The sequence below is a fragment of the Gobio gobio genome, assembly GCF_949357685.1.
Source record: "Gobio gobio genome assembly, chromosome: 8".
NCBI classification, from domain to species: domain Eukaryota; kingdom Metazoa; phylum Chordata; class Actinopteri; order Cypriniformes; family Gobionidae; genus Gobio; species Gobio gobio.
Window position 1 is genome coordinate 15,046,162 of NC_137114.1, and position 17,083 is coordinate 15,063,244.

The 17,083-nt window shown below is 39.7% G+C and overlaps 1 protein-coding gene across 1 annotated transcript; it reads left to right on the top strand.

The window, feature by feature from the left end:
- Positions 1–8,102: 8,102 nt before the first annotated feature.
- Positions 8,103–16,809, top strand: LOC307131073 (GTPase IMAP family member 9-like). Its single transcript, XM_079824491.1, has 4 exons — positions 8,103–8,242; positions 10,092–10,781; positions 11,706–11,864; positions 14,234–16,809. The coding sequence occupies exons 1-4, from the start codon at positions 8,221–8,223 to the stop codon at positions 14,320–14,322; spliced, it is 960 nt and encodes a 319-aa protein (XP_079680617.1). The 5' UTR covers positions 8,103–8,220; the 3' UTR covers positions 14,323–16,809.
- Positions 16,810–17,083: the final 274 nt, after the last annotated feature.

A 17,083-nucleotide genomic window follows, 5' to 3' on the forward strand; every position in this document is an offset into this window, starting at 1 on the left:
ATGAACTCTCATTGATTTGCGCTCTGTCTATTACAGTCACTGGTTTAGAGTGTGATCACTACAAGCTTGCCGAGTGCTGTTTGTTGTGCTGAGAATGTAAGTTCACTGGCTTCCTTTCTTCCTCACGTGTGTACATCTTTGTCACGGAACGTTTGTTCATATGTATGTGGTTATGTTGACTTGCCACGTATGTATATAGAGTAAAAACTAGACGGAATAAAGCGATCGCTACAGTATTGCAACTAAAGCTCTTGGCTCGACGCTGCGGTCTGTGTTCATACAGGTTGGTAACAGAGCTGCCAACTTTTCAAAAAAACTTAGTGAGATTTGGTGGGGCCAACCAAAATTTTGCCGCGAACAAAGCAAAAATTGCAACAAAAAATAAAATAAATAATAATATTATAATAATAGCTATATACAAACACATCACAGAAAACACTCTCTCTGCATCAGCTTTTGAATGGGGTAGTATTGTTTTTTGTTGTTGATTTCTTTTTTGCCTTTGATAGATAAGGTTGATAATTAATTATTTCTATTAAGACAAAATGCATCTGACGCTTTGTATACAGTATATCCTATAGACACACACACACACACACACACACACACAATTTTAAAGCACTATGTAGAGGCATGGTTTTGTCTAAATAGAACAAATTGATTATACATCAACCTACAGCATACATTTACAGGGAAGAAAAAGGAAAATAACTGTCTGTCCTGTCTGTTGCTCTTCTGTCTGTTGTGTGGTTCTTTTTTGCTGTGGCTGATCTAAAAAAAAAAACAGTGTTGTAGTAAAAACTACTTTGAGTAGTTAAGTTATATTCAAGCTACCCTTTTGAAAATAGCTACACTACAAGTTACTATCAAAAAGTAGCTGGCTACATTGTAACCATGTTTCTTTTTCTTCTTTTTTACAATGAGATTGTTACAAATAACTGAATAATTGTTCATGAAGAATGCTATAATATTTGGGGTTTCAAGCTTCGTAATGCAATGTAATTATGATTTCAAAGAATATATATACCATTTCTACAACAATCCATTTCTTCACTTGCTTTAATAGACGGACTAATTATGTTTATGGCTATATTAGGACTAGCCTATATATTATGTGGTCCGAAACAGACGCGCATCTATTTGGGCTAAATTTGGACCAAATCTGACGGACTAAAAAGAGCCCAGTTTTCGACGTCTTTTTTTGGACTAAATTTAGACAAAATCTGACGGACCAAATTGAGCCCAGTTTTAGATGTCTTTTTTGGGCTAAATTTGGACCAAATCTGACGGACCAAATTGAGCCGAGTTTTAGACGTCTTTTTTGGGCTAAATTTTGACCAAATCTGACGGACCAAACAGAGCCCAGTTTTCAATGTCTTTTTTGGGGCTAAATGAAGGCTATGACGGGCCGACTTGATTTAGCCCAAAAAACAACGTCCAAAAGACGTCTGGTGCTGGGTGGGTAGGCATTCAGGGATATTGGGACACTTTTCCCCAGTCATTTCAATGGAAAAAAACTGTCAGAATCATTACACACAATACTCAAATATAGCCTATCTCTCAAACTGGCTGCCCAAGTGCAAAATGGCTACAAATTTAACATCAGTGCAAGAACAAAATGTATGCAAATCAACTTTGCGATGCTGTTTGCGAACGTTCGTTGGAACTATGGTTTAGGAAAACACGACTCGTTTAACTATGCTTATAATGACGGAACTTGTGACCAAAGTTAGCGAACGACACTTTCGGGAAACGCACCTCTGAGCGTCACGGCTCCACTTCGCTCATTACAGGCTCGTTCTCGTCAGAACCCAAAACGGAATGTAGCTTTAGGTCGCGCAACACCGTATTTATTTGCCCATTTATCTTGAACCCTGTTATAGAGTGATCTGTTGTGGAGTGACCTATAGGGGGCAATCTAATGCTGTTTGACTTGACTTAAAAGCAGCAAAAAAGAACTGGGGAGGGTGCATATGGAAGCCACCTGTGATGCATCAAGTGTACTGAACTCTGCTGATTCCCTTGAGTAAAGACCCATACTGAACAGAGCTGTCTCATGCAAGTTATTACATTTTGGCGACGAGGATGAAAGCAAAGGAAAGACGTTTTTGAAGAGGAAAGAAGTGGTTGAATGGAAAAGAAGTGGAATCCATCCAAGTTGGAGCTTTGGGAAAGAAGATGGCCAACATGGTAGGAACAGTCACACCATTTGATAGTCAGTCTCAGTCTTGGGAAGAATATTGTGAAATCCTGCAACATTTCTTCGAGGCAAATGAGATCACAGAAGTAGCCAAGCAAAAATCGATATTGTTGAGCACTGTAGGAAGTCAAACATACAGTCTGCTGAGGAATTTATTGAGCCCAGTTAAGCCAGGAACAAAGACGTTTGATGAATTAGTGGAATTACTGAAGGAGCATTTCAACCCTAAACCCAGTGAAATTGTACAACGATTTAAATTCAACTCAAGATCAAGAGAAGAGGGAGAAACTGTACTTGACTATGTGGCAGTATTGAGGAAATTGGCTCATGATTGTAATTATGGAGAAAAATTAACGGAGATGCTTCGGGATAGACTGGTATGTGGAATAAATGATGACCGTATTCAATGTAGACTGTTGGCAGAAGCAGAGTTAACATTTGAAAAGGCGTTAAAAGTAGCTCAAGCAATGGAAACGGCCAATAAGGATGTGAAGGATTTGCAAGTTCAACGCTCATCCAGTTTAATGAGAGTGCATAAAATGTCAGTAAAGCAAGAAGATAGTCCAAGTAGAGCATGTTACAGATGTGGGAGTTTGCAACATTTGGCAAATGAGTGCAGATTTGCTTATGAGATATGTCACAAATGTGGCAAACAAGGACACACAAGGAAAGTATGCAGATCAAAAAGTTCCACCAGAGAAACAAACTTTCAAGGGGGAGAAAGACGCAAGACAGTGGCCAGAGGAGGACAAAGATCGCATTATGTGAGTAGAGATGAAAGAAGTGCATCTGATGAAGAAGGTATTTTTACAGTTCACAGTTTGAAAGAAACCGAGATTTCAAAGGTTGCTCCACTGACTATCACTTTGGCTGTTAATGAGTCAAATGTATCTTTTGAAGTAGATACAGGCTGTGGTGTGACTGTAATGAATGGGTCAGATTTTTCCAAATTATGGGAAGAACATAAAATGCCAGAATTAAAGACCTGTTCTTTGAAGTTAAAAACCTATACTGGCCAAGTTTTAGCAGTGTTAGGTTCTGCACAGGTGGAAGTCAGACACAAAGCAACAGTCAAGGAATTACCGGTAGTGGTGGTACCTGGAACAGGACCCAATTTATTAGGCAGAGGATGGATTAAGGAATTGGACATGGAATGGGAGGCCATACATAAGCTTCACGGGGTGGAAAAATTAACTTTGCCCGAAGTGCTCAGCCAACATGCAGAATTGTTTAAAGAGGAATTGGGTGAATTGAAAGGTCCACCAACCAAGATTTATGTGGATAAGGAAGCCGTTCCCAGATTCTTCAAAGCCAGACCAGTTCCTTATGCAATGAAAGTGAAGGTAGAAGTGAAATAGAATGCCTGCTAAAAGAAAACATCAAAGAACCTGTTAAACACTCTGAATGGGCTGCACCTGTAGTACCAGTGTTAAAGTCCGATAATACAGTACGATTATGTGGTGACTACAAGTTAACAGTAAATCGAGTTTCAAAGTTGGAACAGTACCCGATTCCCCGAATAGAAGATTTGTTTGCAACATTGTCAGGGGGGAAAAAGTTCACCAAACTGGATATGAGCCATGCTTACCATCGGATTGCGTTAGATTCAGAGTCCAAGAAATATGTCACAGTGAATACCCACAAGGGGCTGTTTACTCACTGTGTTTTACCCTTTTCGAGTTTCTTCTAGTCCGGCCATATTCCAGAGAACCATTGAGGGAGTACTGCAAGGTCTTCGGTATGTGGCAGTTTTCCTGGATGACATCTTGGTGACCGGTCGTACGGAGGAGGAGCATCTCCAAACGCTTGCCAGGGTACTGGAAAGATTGCAGGAAGCAGGACTGCGGTTGAAACGAAGTAAATATACCTTCATGGAAAGGGAGGTAATGTTCTTGGGCCATAAAGTAGACGAGGCTGGCTTACAACCAGTACCAGAAAAGGTGACTGCCATTAAAAATGCTCCCTCACCAAAGAATGTGACAGAGTTGAAGGCCTATCTGGGACTGTTAAACTACTACAATAAGTTCTTGCCTAACTTGTCTACTGTGTTAGCCCATGTGCACAAGTTTTTGCAGAAAGATGCAAAATGGAACTGGGGTGGGGAATAAGAGGCTGTTTTTGCTCAGTCTAAGAAAATGATCCAATCAGTACAAGGTCTGGTCCACTATGACCCCCAGAAGGATGTGATTTTATCATGTGATGCTTCTCCTTATGGCCTATGTGCAGTTCTTTCGCATAAGATGCCTGATGGTAGTGAAAGACCCATTGGATTAATGTCACGGACATTGAATCAAGCTGAGCGGAATTATTCGCAGTTGGACAAGGAAGGGTAGGCTATAACGTTCGGCTTACAACGCTTCCATAAGTATTTGTATGGTCGAAAGTTCACCATTGTTACAGACCATACATCTTTGTTGTCTTTGTTTAATGAGTTAAAAGCTGTTCCCCAAATGTCATCTCCTAGGATCCAGAGATGGGCTGTGACATTAAGGGCATATGAATACACTATCATCTACAAGCCTGGTAAGGATCATGGAAATGCAGATGCTCTAAGTCGGTTACCTTTGTCAACGGATTCTGGGCCTGAACAGGAGGAAAGAGTCCTCATGCTGGAGAATGCAGACGTAACCTTAATTACAGCAGAACAGGTGAGAGGATGGACACAAAAAGATCTGGTGTTATCCAGAGTGAGAGAGATGGTGCAAAGAGGATTCCTGCAGGAATTAATTGGAACAGAGTTTGATCCATTTACATCCAGGAGAGATGAATTAAGTGTACAGGATGGTTGTGTGCTCTGGGGGGCCAGAGTAATCATCCCCAGTGTGGGTAGATCAGAAGTTCTGAAACAGCTGCATCAGTGCCACCCAGGAGTGTCTAGGATGAAAGCTTTGGCCCGAAGTTATGTGTGGTGGCCCAAGTTAGATCAAGATGTTGAAAGGTTAGTTAAAACCTGTCAGAGGTGCCAAGAGCATGGGAACGTTCCAGCTGTAGCTCCGCTGCATCCTTGGAATTGGCCAGAAAAACCCTGGCAAAGATTGCATGTGGATTATGCAGGTCCATTCATGGGAAAAATGTTCTTTGTCTTGATTGATGCACATTCAAAATGGATGGATGTGTATCCAGTGAACTCAACCACATCTGCTGCCACCATTGAATGTTTGCGTAATAGCTTCAGTAACCATGGACTACCTGAACTGATTGTATCCGATACTATAATGCTACATATACATGTATAATGCTACTTGTATAGTTAGTGCTGAATTCAAAGAGTTCCTGAAGAAAAACGGTGTATGGCATGTCACTTCTGCACCTTATCATGCTTCCAGTAATTGTTTAGTAGAACGAGCCGTGCAAATTATTAAAGGCATGTTGAAAAAATGTGTTGAAGGAACGATTGCCACTAAATTGGCCCGAGTGTTATTCAGTTATAGAATTACTCCTCAGACCACTACAGGGCTCTCCCCAGCTGAAATGTTACATGGACGGAAATTTCGATGTTCTTTGGACTTTATGCATCCTGATTTAATTAGAAAGATTCAAGAGCAACAACAAAAGCAAAAAGTCCATCATGATAAAAAGGCCCATGAACGTAGTTTTGGTGTTGGAGATCCAGTACTTGTTCGGAATTTTAGTTATGGGCCGAAATGGATTCCGGGGCACATAGAGACTGTGACTGGACCACTTTCTTATAAAGTGATGCTGGGCGATGGGAGAGTGGTCCGAAGACATGTAGACCACATTCATGGCCGGCAGAAATTGCTTGTGGACCTTTCAGGGGACATGGACTGTAAATATCCTGATTTTGACTTCTCTGATTATTCTGCTCCGATAGTTGCAAAAGAGACTGAGGAAAATGGGGCTGAGGACATTCCTGGTGAAACCAATTCCTTTGGAACAGCCAGGGATTCCTCTCAAACTTCTGAGATGACCACTGAAGTGAACAAATCCGTTAGCCCTGTTGTTAGACGGTCACAGAGAACCAGAAAGTTGCCTGGTCATTTGAAAGATTATGAACTGATGTAAAAAAAAAAAAAAAAAAAGAGAAAAAAAAAAGTGAACTGTATTGTAAGAAAAAAAAATTCAGTTATTTGGGTTTTGGGTGTACACGATTGTGCATAGTATTGTGATTTATTATGGAAGAAATATTGTCAACTTGGGGTGAAGGGGATGTTATAGTGATCTGTTGTGGAGTGACCTATAGGGGGCAATCTAATGCTGTTTGACTTGACTTAAAAGCAGCAAAGAAGAACTGGGGAGGGTGCATATGGAAGCCACCTGTGATGCATCAAGTGTACTGAACTCTGCTGATTCCCTTGAGTAAAGACCCATACTGAACAGAGCTGTCTCATGCAAGTTATTACAAACCCCCTCACCAAAAGCATGATCAGCTCAACATGTAGATATAGATATATAGATAAACTCATCTTTCAGGTATTTGACAGACCGGGTTGGCACTTCAGCGTGAGAAATCGGGGGTGTGGCGTGTGAGCGTGTGAAACCAATCAAATGCGTGTGTCTCACGGCCAATGCGTGAGAGTTGGCAGCTCTGTGGTAATGTAGGCTACTTTAGCATCTTGTCCCTTTCCGACTGCTCATATTCAATTGAAGACATTTTGCGGCTTAAGTAACTTTTAGCCCATTGATGCACAGGTTACAAATTAGGCATAGCTTTGATTTGACCTGTATGATATTGTAACTGTTTTCTTTGCAGGAGAACCGTCATATGCCATCCTGGCCACTGTTTTTCCTGTGCCCTGTTTTTAGTATTTAGTTGTGTGTGTGTATGTGTGTGTGTGTGTGTGTGTGTGTGTGTGGGCGGGAGGCTCACTGTGTGGCCCATCAGTCTCTCTCTTGTGTGTGTTGCTGTATGTTTCATGTTTGTGAATGTAATGTTTGTATCTTAAGCCATTGGGTTGGTGCAATATTCTGGAGGGGTAACAATTGTGTTGTGTGGTCACTGGTTTGCTGAGTGTAAATGACTTTTTTTTCTGTTTTTCTAATGCATGTGATTTGTGATGTGCCTTATTTATTCAGTTTTGTTGAATTTTTTTATTGAGTATTATTCATTCAAACACCCTGATTTTGCACTTTGTTGTCCCCGTCCCTGAGTTTGTTGCCCAGAGGTCTAATGTCTGTTTTCATGTGTGTCTAATTTGAGCAGAATAAAATAAATTGTTTTTATTTTTATAATACCCCAACCCCAGTCCCTCTCTCTCTCCTTTATTTCCCTTTATTGGGATAGCCTGCTTGGAAACATCTAAAATTCAGATTGTTGGTTCTCAACTTGTGACTGGTACTAAAAGGCCCCCCTAGGGTCACATAAACCCTAGAAATGGTTGTGCGTGAAAATCCCAGTAACTGAGCAGATTGTGAAATACTCAGACCGGCCCGTCTGGCACCAACAACCATGCCACGCTCAAAATTGCTTAAATCATCTTTCTTTCCCATTCTGACATTCAGTTTGGAGTTCAGGAGATTGTCTTGACCAGGACCACACCCCTAAATGCATTGAAGCAACTGCCATGTGATTGGTTGATTAGATAATTGCATTCATGAGAAATTGAACAGGTGTTCCTAATAATCCTTTAGGTGAGTGTATCAGCAGGTTACTGTGTTGTACTCAGGCCTATGCAACTTTTACTGAGTTTTTCTTTTTGCCTTTTAAAAATTACTCAGAAAGATTAAACAATGTATGCCCACTTCACTGCCGTGAAGTGTTGTATTTCATGTCTTTTCATTATGATCGTATTAAGAGTGGGTTTGGGGTTTGAGGTTACCTTATCACGTAATCTTAACTTGGATTTAAACTTTAAACATAAGCTATTGTCAAAAAAAAACTGCAAACAGCTTGTCTTGCATAACCTTATCAGCTTTACACTGATAGACACGCCTCATGTTTGTCGCTGTTCTGAAGCAGCAGGAAGTGAGTCCCGCCACACCTTGAAAGTGCATTACAAGTAAAACCGATCAGACTGCTGGCGGATCTATATTTCATTTGGAGCTCCAACTAAGGCAAAAATATGTCAAGTAAAATGGACTTCGGTAAGATTTGCACTTGTGATAGAAAGCTGTTCTCATAAAAGAAAAAATGTTAACTTGTTTACAGTTTTTGTGAGACACTTACTGCTTTCACTTTCATATTTATTGAAGCTTGTTTCTGCCACAAAATAAAAAATAAAAGGTAATTGCGACTTTTTATCTCACAATTCTGACTTTTTTTTTTAAATTGCGAGATATAAACAATCAGAATTATCTTTTAAATTGTTTTATTCCTTGGTGGAAAGCTTCCATAAACATTGGTCAGTACAGATACGATTGTGGATATGTTTATGCCACTTTAGGCTTAATTTTTTTGAAAGTCTTTTATAAATATAAGCATTCACAAATGGTCTTTTTTGGCTTTCTTAATCCAGTATATGAATGTTGACGTAATACAGTCATGTATTGTCATTTGCTGGTGCTAATAGCCACCAGTGCATTGATAATGCTTTCCCAGGTGTGACACACAAGAGAGAGATTCAGTCATGGGTTTATTTTTAATGAATATACTTTCTGAAGGAAAAAAAAAACATTATTCTGAAGCTATTTTGAATTTAGTCTTGCTTAATCTGTGTTGTGATCTGTCATATTTTGTGTGCAGATCATTAAAATTAAGCAATTTTCCTTTCTACATAATTCATAAATATTATCTATCAATAACTTTTGTCGAACTCTGCTTTAAGGGTTTAATTAATGTGAGATACACTGTTGCCAAAAGTATTGGGACACCCCTCCAAATCACTGAATTCAGGTGTTCCAATCACTTCATGGCCACAGGTGTATGAAATCAAGCACTAGGCATGCAGACGCTTCTACAAACATTAGTGAAAGAATGAGTCTCTCTCAGGAGCTCAGTGAACTCAAGCGTGGTACTGTGATAGGTTGCCACCTGTGCAATAAGTCCATTCGTGAAATTTCCTCACTACTAAATATTCCACGGTCAACTGTTAGTGGTATTATAACAAAGTGGAAGCAATTGGGAACAACAGCAACTCAGCCACGAAGTGGTAGACCACGGAAAATCACAGAGCGGATCAAATCACTGGACTCTAGAGCAGTGGAGACGCTTCTCTGTCTGGCAATCCGATGGACGAGTCTGGGTTTGCCGGTTGCCAGGAGAACGGTACTTGCCTGACTGCATTGTGCCAAGTGTAAAGTTTGGTGGAGGGGGGATTATGTTGTGGGGTTGTTTTTCAGGGGTTAGTTCCAGTGAAAGGAACTCTTAATGCTTCAGCATACCAAGACATTTTGGACAATTTCATGCTCACAACTTTGTGGGAATAGTTTGGGGATGACCCCTTCCTGTTCCAACATGACCTCACACCAGTGACCAAAGCAAGGTCCATAAAGACATGGATGAGCGAGTTTGGTGTGGAGGAACTTGACTGGCCTGCACAGAGTCCCAACCTAAACCCGACAGAACACGTTTGGGATGAATTAGAGCAGAGACTGTGAGCCAGGCCTTCTCGTCCAACATCGGTGCCTGAGCTCACAAATGTGCTTCTAGAAGAACGGTCAAAAATCCCCATAAACACACTCCTAAACCTTGAGGAAAGCCTTCCCAGAAGAGTTGAAGCTGTTATAACTGCAAAGGGTGGACCAACTCCATATTAAACCCTACGGATTAAGAATGGGATTTCATTAAAGTTCATGTGCATGTAAAGGCAGGCATCCCAAAACTTTTGGCAATATAGTGTACACTTGTATGTATTTTTTTTATTCAATAATGTAGTTTGACACTCACACAGAAATTATAAACTTAAGTAAATTTCAGTAACCCCTTTTTCACAAAGAGAGCGATTACTGGAGAATATTTAAGATGTCACACCTTAAGAAGTGTGTTTTGTTTCAGGTGACGCCCAACATCTCTCAGAGCTGAGGATTGTGTTGATGGGGTCTTATGGAGTTGGTAAGAGTTCATCAGGAAACACCATCCTGGGCAGAGAGGAGTTTGACTTGAAGAGATCTGCTCAGTGTGCGAGGAGACATGGAGAAGTTGCAGACAGACACATCACTGTCATTGAAGCTCCAGGATGGTGGAAGAATTTCACTGTAGAGAGGAGTCCTGAGTTACTGAAACAGGAGATTGTGCTCAGTGTGTCTCTGTGTCCACACGTTGTTCTACTGATCATGCCTCTGGGTGCATTAAAAAAAAATGAGAGAAAAGCATTGCAGGGGCATCTGAATCTTCTCAGTGAGAGAGTCTGGAGTCACACTATAGTGCTGTTCACTAATGGAGACCTTCTGTCAGACACACCTATAGAGCAGTACATTGAGTGTGAAAAGCATCTCCAGTGGCTGGTGGACAAATGTGGGAACAGGTATCATGTTCTCAACAATCGCAACAGGAGTGACCACACTCAGGTCAAGGAGCTGCTGGAGAAGATTGAGGAGACAGTGGCAGAAAACAACGGCTGCCATTTTGAAATAGACAGAAAGATTTTACAGGAGGTGGAAGAGAGAAAAAGAGCACAAGAAGAGAGAGCAAAAGAACGTATGAAGATGATGCAAAAAAGGAGAGAAAACATCAGATCACAGATGAGTGAGTACACATACTTTATAGTGCAGATACACACACTCAGTATATTAAGTAAATCATGAAAATGTAACAGTCACAGCAATAACAAGAAGAAACTTGTCATTAATCTCAGTTTGTCGAGGCTTTCCCAATAGATGAGTTCAGAGCAGCTCACAGTGACGGCCAATAAAAGCTGTTACTGAAGGAAATAAGCGCTTTCATTTCTTAACGGCACCCCAGATAACATGTAACAATATAATACATGTTATTAATATTTAAAATATTTGTATTAAATATTTTATATTTTTGTTTTTGAACATTTTAAATTCATTGTCTTAAAGGTGCAGTGTGTGAATTTTAGCAGCATCTAGTGTTGAGGTTGTGAATTATAACCGTCCACCGCTCACCCCTCCCTTTTGAAGCACATAGAGAATCTACGGTAGCCGACACAGGACAAAGATGAGACCGCAGAGAGTAGCTAGCGCTCTGAAGTTTGTCCGTTTAGGGCCACTGTAGAAACATGGCGGCGCAAAATGGTGATTTCACTATAAGGGCACCTGCGGTGTATGGAGACAGAAATGGCTCATTCTAAGGTAATAAAAACATAACAGTACATTATGTAAGGTCTTTATACTCCACTGAAAACATTGTATTGTATATAAAATAATAATAATATAAAACATGTATTATATTGCATTTCTATCAATAGATCCTCATAAATACTACACACTGCACCTTTAAGTAAATGAACATCATTGTTTTGTGTCATCTCCCCTCTGTTACACTGGACTGGTGACACTGAAATGCTTTAGATGTTTTTATCTTGTTTTTGAGAGGACCAGATCAGAATGGTACCCATTATATTCGTTTTTTATTATGGTGGTCAAACCCCATGAATCCCCAAGCATACCATTAACATGTTACACTATTCTTATAAAATATTTTCAGTGAGAGGAGTTGAGAAGTCAGACACGTGGTCTGTGGGAAGTTCAGGTTACAGTTCATTTGGATCAGGAACAGCCAGCAGGTCAGATTCTCCCTTCAGCTTTGTGGACAGCTCACATAACCAGAAAAGATGTAATAGCATGGGAGTACCATCACCATTAAGTGAGTATCTTTTTATTATTTTATGTTTAAATGTATTATTTAAAACATATATTTTAAATAATGAAAATCACTTTTAGTTTTGTATTTTCTGAGTTAATGTGGGAGCTTGTTTACAATTATTCTCTTAGCTCTGAACGCTGTGGTTTTGATTTGTGGTAGTTATCCATTCCGCTACTGCAGCACACAATTTATTTTCTTTTTTCGTAGTATTATGTGCAAACTAGTTTTGATTCAATATTAACATTGAAATGCTAACACTTGCAATACATTACAGTCATAATCTAGCTGTGCTCTCTCGCATATTTTGCTATTCTACCTGCACTCATTTATTTGGACCAGTGGGTGGTGGTGATAGACATGAAATGAAATGCAGTTTTGCACCATCATGTTATGCTGATTACGTGTCTCCATCACCAGCTGGAGTGTCCTGCATATCCATCAGAGGGCACTCCTCCCCTGACCATTGTCATTCCCTCATGGACTACATTTCCCATAATCCATTGCCATGACTTATCATGACTGATTGCTTACAGCTGTGTCTCATTTATCTTAAGCCCAGCCTCTGGCCCTGACCCAAATGGCACACTTCATGTGCACTTTCGGTCTTGTGGAATGAATTACAATGGCTGCCGCGTGCACGTGTCCGTTAAGTCCACGAAACCGCAGGGTGTCCCATTTGTCATTTTAGGTCTCAGAAGAGTGCTCGCGGGTGCCCCCCTTTGCGGTCGATATGCGCCCTCGATGCGCACTTCTGCCGAGCCCGCACTGGTGCGGGTTACACAGCGGACTTCTTCCCAACAGTCAAAGCGACATTACGTCATGAAAGTGTGGACTCGTAGGAAGACCGCAAGGGTTTAGGGTGCCATTTGGGACAGGGCCAATATAAACCCAGTTAACTCAGTCACTCTTTGTGAAGTCTTGTAAATGTCACTGCAATTCTCAACATTCTCCTAGTTTCACATGTCTTGTTTTTTTGTTTCTCTGTCATTGTTTGGACCGTTTACCTTTGTGCTTTTGACCTTTTGCCTGTTTGGGTTATGTCTAGGGTTGCCACCCGTCCCGTAAAATACGGAATCGTCCTGTATTTACAAGCAAAATGATGCGTTCCGTATCAAACCAATACGGGACGCGATTTGTCCCATATTTTACACAGGTCCACACATAGTTCAATAAACACATACGGATTTTGCAGTGTGGAGAATACTGATAGCAAATATAAAGAAATCAATTTCACAATAAGTAGTACAGGAGCTCATTTGTGCCTGTAAACTTGCGCGTTTTTTTAAAAACATGTCGAGCTCGTTTCGCGTCCACTGTTTGAACGCAAGAGGATCTCCAGATATAGAACTGAATTTATATAAAAAAGGTATCAATGGGTCTGTCCAGTAACTCATGATGAACCTCAGGCCAACTGCACACTTTATGAGAAGCATTTCAGTGTCTCAGACTGTCTGACTGTGGTGACAGATCAGTCTATGTGACAGACACATCCGTGCTTCTAAAGGTAGGCCTATAGTTTTTTTAATGGATAATATATTAATATAATATTCCAATACATTATCAGAGCTTGGCAGACAGAATTATTATTTTTTAGACAGGTTAATTAATAGATTATAGCCTAATAAATGTTATTATGAATTTATAATTTAGCTAGGCTATATTAATCATACATAATAAATAATCCTGTCATATAAAGTTTATGACATTTAAAAAATATTTAGATAAAAATGGGACAAATAATTACACGATAATATTGTCATAATTTAAGTAAATTATTCAAAGAAAATAAACATTTTTAAAATTCAAAAAAGTGATTAGGTTTGAGTCGTGAATGGTTGTCCCTTATTTTTGCCACACTGAAGGTGGCAACCCTAGTTATGTCTTTGGATTACTCTTTAATAAACTCAACCTTGTGTCTTGGAGCAGTTCATGACATAATGTTAATTCAGACATTTGGCAATCCAACAGCCTGCATCACTCTATGAAACACACTTACAATTTAAAGCCTAACAAAATATTTATAAATATTTTGCCTAAAATGTTTGTTTACTAATTTTTCTTTAAATAAATGAAAACTGAAAAAAGTACACATATACGGTTTGGGATCAGTGTACGGAAATATGATTTGTTTTTCATTAACAATGTCTTAAGTGACACCCATTGCTGATTTCCTGGTTTCCTGACCTGCCAGTGTGTTGATTTGTATCTAGTGCCTTAAACTAACCTTTTTTACTATATTAATAAAATAAATACATAATAATAATAACTCATTAGATTTGTTAATGGCTTATTAATACAATTATAAATGATTAAATGTCATAATTGTGTATAGTTCTAATATTCGTTCTGCTGTTGTTGTTGTTTTGCAGTGAGTGGAGATAAGCGGTCTGATGCGATGTCTGTGAGAAATTCTGCTTGCAGTTCAAACATGATATCAGAAGAAGAAGACAGCAGTTAAAGACCACACGAAGCTGCCCGACAAACCCAGTTTTATTTCCTGTTTTGACATGTTACTCATTGTAACAGCTTTTTCATTTTTCATATTATGACTACAAAACATTAACAAAAAATGAAGTACAGTATCAGTATAAGACAGTATGTGTATGAGCTGTGTTTAAAGTTTTTAACATTTTTAATACAAATTGTGTAAGAAGGTTACATGATCAATTTCAGATTAACAATCTGCTCTGTACAAATACATGAATGATCTTTTTTATAGTAATTGGCATCATATTTCAAATGACTGGTAACTTGCACAGAAATGTATATGAATAAATATAAATAAGGAAAAAGCAGAGTTTCCTTTTTAAAAGAAATGTAAATGTTTTAATAATTACAAGACCAAGTGCTCTAGTTGAACACTATGCCCAAAGACAGCATACATCATGCTATTTATATTACTAATTTTCATGATACAAAAACTGAATGATTGATCAGGTTAGTCATGGTTTAAGTATTTTTGTTCAGTATTTTAAGGAAAACCCCAACATGCACAGTATGAATGAATGTTGATTAAATTGTAGCTGCACTCAATCATTTTGTATTTAAGATTTTAACAGCCATTAAAATTGACACTTTTGCTTGCAGAATAATGGAATCATTTATGCATTTGGCAGACGCTTTTATCCAAAGCAACTTACATTGCATTCAAGTTACACATTTTACATTTTGTCAGTTCTTGCTTTCCCTGGGAATCGAACCCATGACCTTGGCGATGCTTGCACCATGCTCTACTGTTTGAGCTACAGGAAAGCTTCATGAATGTTAATAAATCAATAGTGCATGACATTGGTCACTGAAAAGTGTTGCTTTTGAATCAAGGCCACCAGGTGTCACAACAACATCACTGTGCACCAGTATATGTAAACAGCAGAACTTAAATTCAAGTGTCATATTTCAGTTAAAGAATATTGTACTGTCATGAATTCAATCTCTGTCAAAATACTATCTCTGTTTCTAATGTGGCGTTCACACCGGACGCGAATCGCGCGAATAATTCGCGCTTATCGCGCGAAGGTGGACGCGTGTACATTTTGAGTTTACTCGCGCGATTCGCGCGTGAAATTCGCGCGAATCGCGCGTGACATTAGGCTTGTTTGAGATGAGCGAAATCTGCGCAGAACCGATCACCGGTGATCAGCGCGAGATGCATGCCGGTTAGAAAAGTGTCCGAGGGCGGTCCGCCTTGCTCTGATGTCATGCCGACGTATGTCAAAAAACTCTCGCGAGCGAAAGGCGGATGTGTCGGATTTTGCAGTCGAGCGCAGTTGCTCTCCACAGACTGCGCGGAGCAAAAGCATGATGGGAAACGACTTGCTGACGACACAGCTTAATGCTTATTGGTTTAAACAACCGTGATGTATGGTTCTTTTTCAAAATGTTTGATTTTAAAACTCTGATATCATGTTTTTATGTGTGAATATTCCCAAACTCTCTAACAAAGGCGATCTCTCTGTGGGTTATGTGATTGTTGTCATATTTATATAAAAAATATATATATACAAACATGTATGTAGGCCTAATTAAAGTAAAAATGATTGATAAACACGTCTTTCGAATGGAAATAAATAACAAAAACTTTGGGTGTCTTGTTCATAATATTTATTTTCATATAAAAGTAACAAAACTTAAATTACATCCAGTTTATCAGCAACAAAGCGCACGAGTGTGAATCCCGCGATATCCGCCTCTGATCTCGCAGGTGTCTGATCCACTACGAGAAGAGAGAACTGTCCGGCTTGCCTGCACTTTTTTCACTCCTCCCCTCACTGCAGCCGCCTAGTCTCGGCTGAACTGCAGGCGAGGCGCATCTCAAACAAGCCTATTCACTGCACAACAGATGCGAATTCGCGTCATGGGCGGGGCTTCCGCCAGCAGCTCGTCTCGTTGAGAAATGGCTGACATGGGCTGTGTTTGCATGTCTTTTTTTTTGTTCATATCTACTGTTAATGTGTGACAAAACATAGTTTTAAGACTTTTTCAGTCGATAATGTAGTTGTTTAAAGCTCAAATCTGTGGTTTATTTACATAAACAGTGCCTATTTGAACATTTTATCTGCCGTTGTCGGAGCTGTGAGCTCCAGCGGACAGCGCGCTCAGCGCACGTGAAAGCCGGCGAGGGCAACCTTTCCTCGGCCAGTCCTTCTGCCGTCTACCGCTGGCTCTGATGTCTCTGTGGTGTGTCTCGAGCTATAATTCGTCTTGTAACGGACGATCTTTGGTCTCATGGATCTATAATTTGTTCCCTGGCAAATCGTTTAGGCTGAGGGCAAAGATAAGTTTCATTACTTTATATTTTTAGGCTATAACTGTACGTTGCAGTTGTAACGTTAGCCTACTAGCGCTGACTTTGAATGTTTGACTGCATTGTTTGCTTTATTTCATGTATAGCTTGTTATACATTACTTATACTTTTGTATTATTGATCATACATAAACTTGCATTTAACAAAAAGAGACTGGGTTGTGTTTCATGTCATTTAATGTTATCACAGTGATAATCATATTGTCTGAACCAGATATTAATATACAGATTTTCTCCTCATTGTTATCACTACTAGAGCAAGCTCCTGATTGGTTAACGCGGCGCGAAATATCCGCCAAAGTTCAGATTTTTCAACTTGCGCGAATCGCGCGTTCAAACCGCTCAATTCGCGTCCTTCGCGCCGCCTCATTCGCGCGAATCGCGCCGCAGAATGCCATTTCGCGTCTCTGCATTGA

Coding starts and splice junctions, on each gene's coding strand:
- LOC307131073 (XM_079824491.1), top strand. CDS start 8,221: ATGTCAAGTAAAATGGACTTCG. Junction 8,243..10,091: donor GTCAAGTAAAATGGACTTCG/GTAAGATTTGCA, acceptor GTTTTGTTTCAG/GTGACGCCCAACATCTCTCA. Junction 11,865..14,233: donor GGGAGTACCATCACCATTAA/GTGAGTATCTTT, acceptor GTTGTTTTGCAG/TGAGTGGAGATAAGCGGTCT.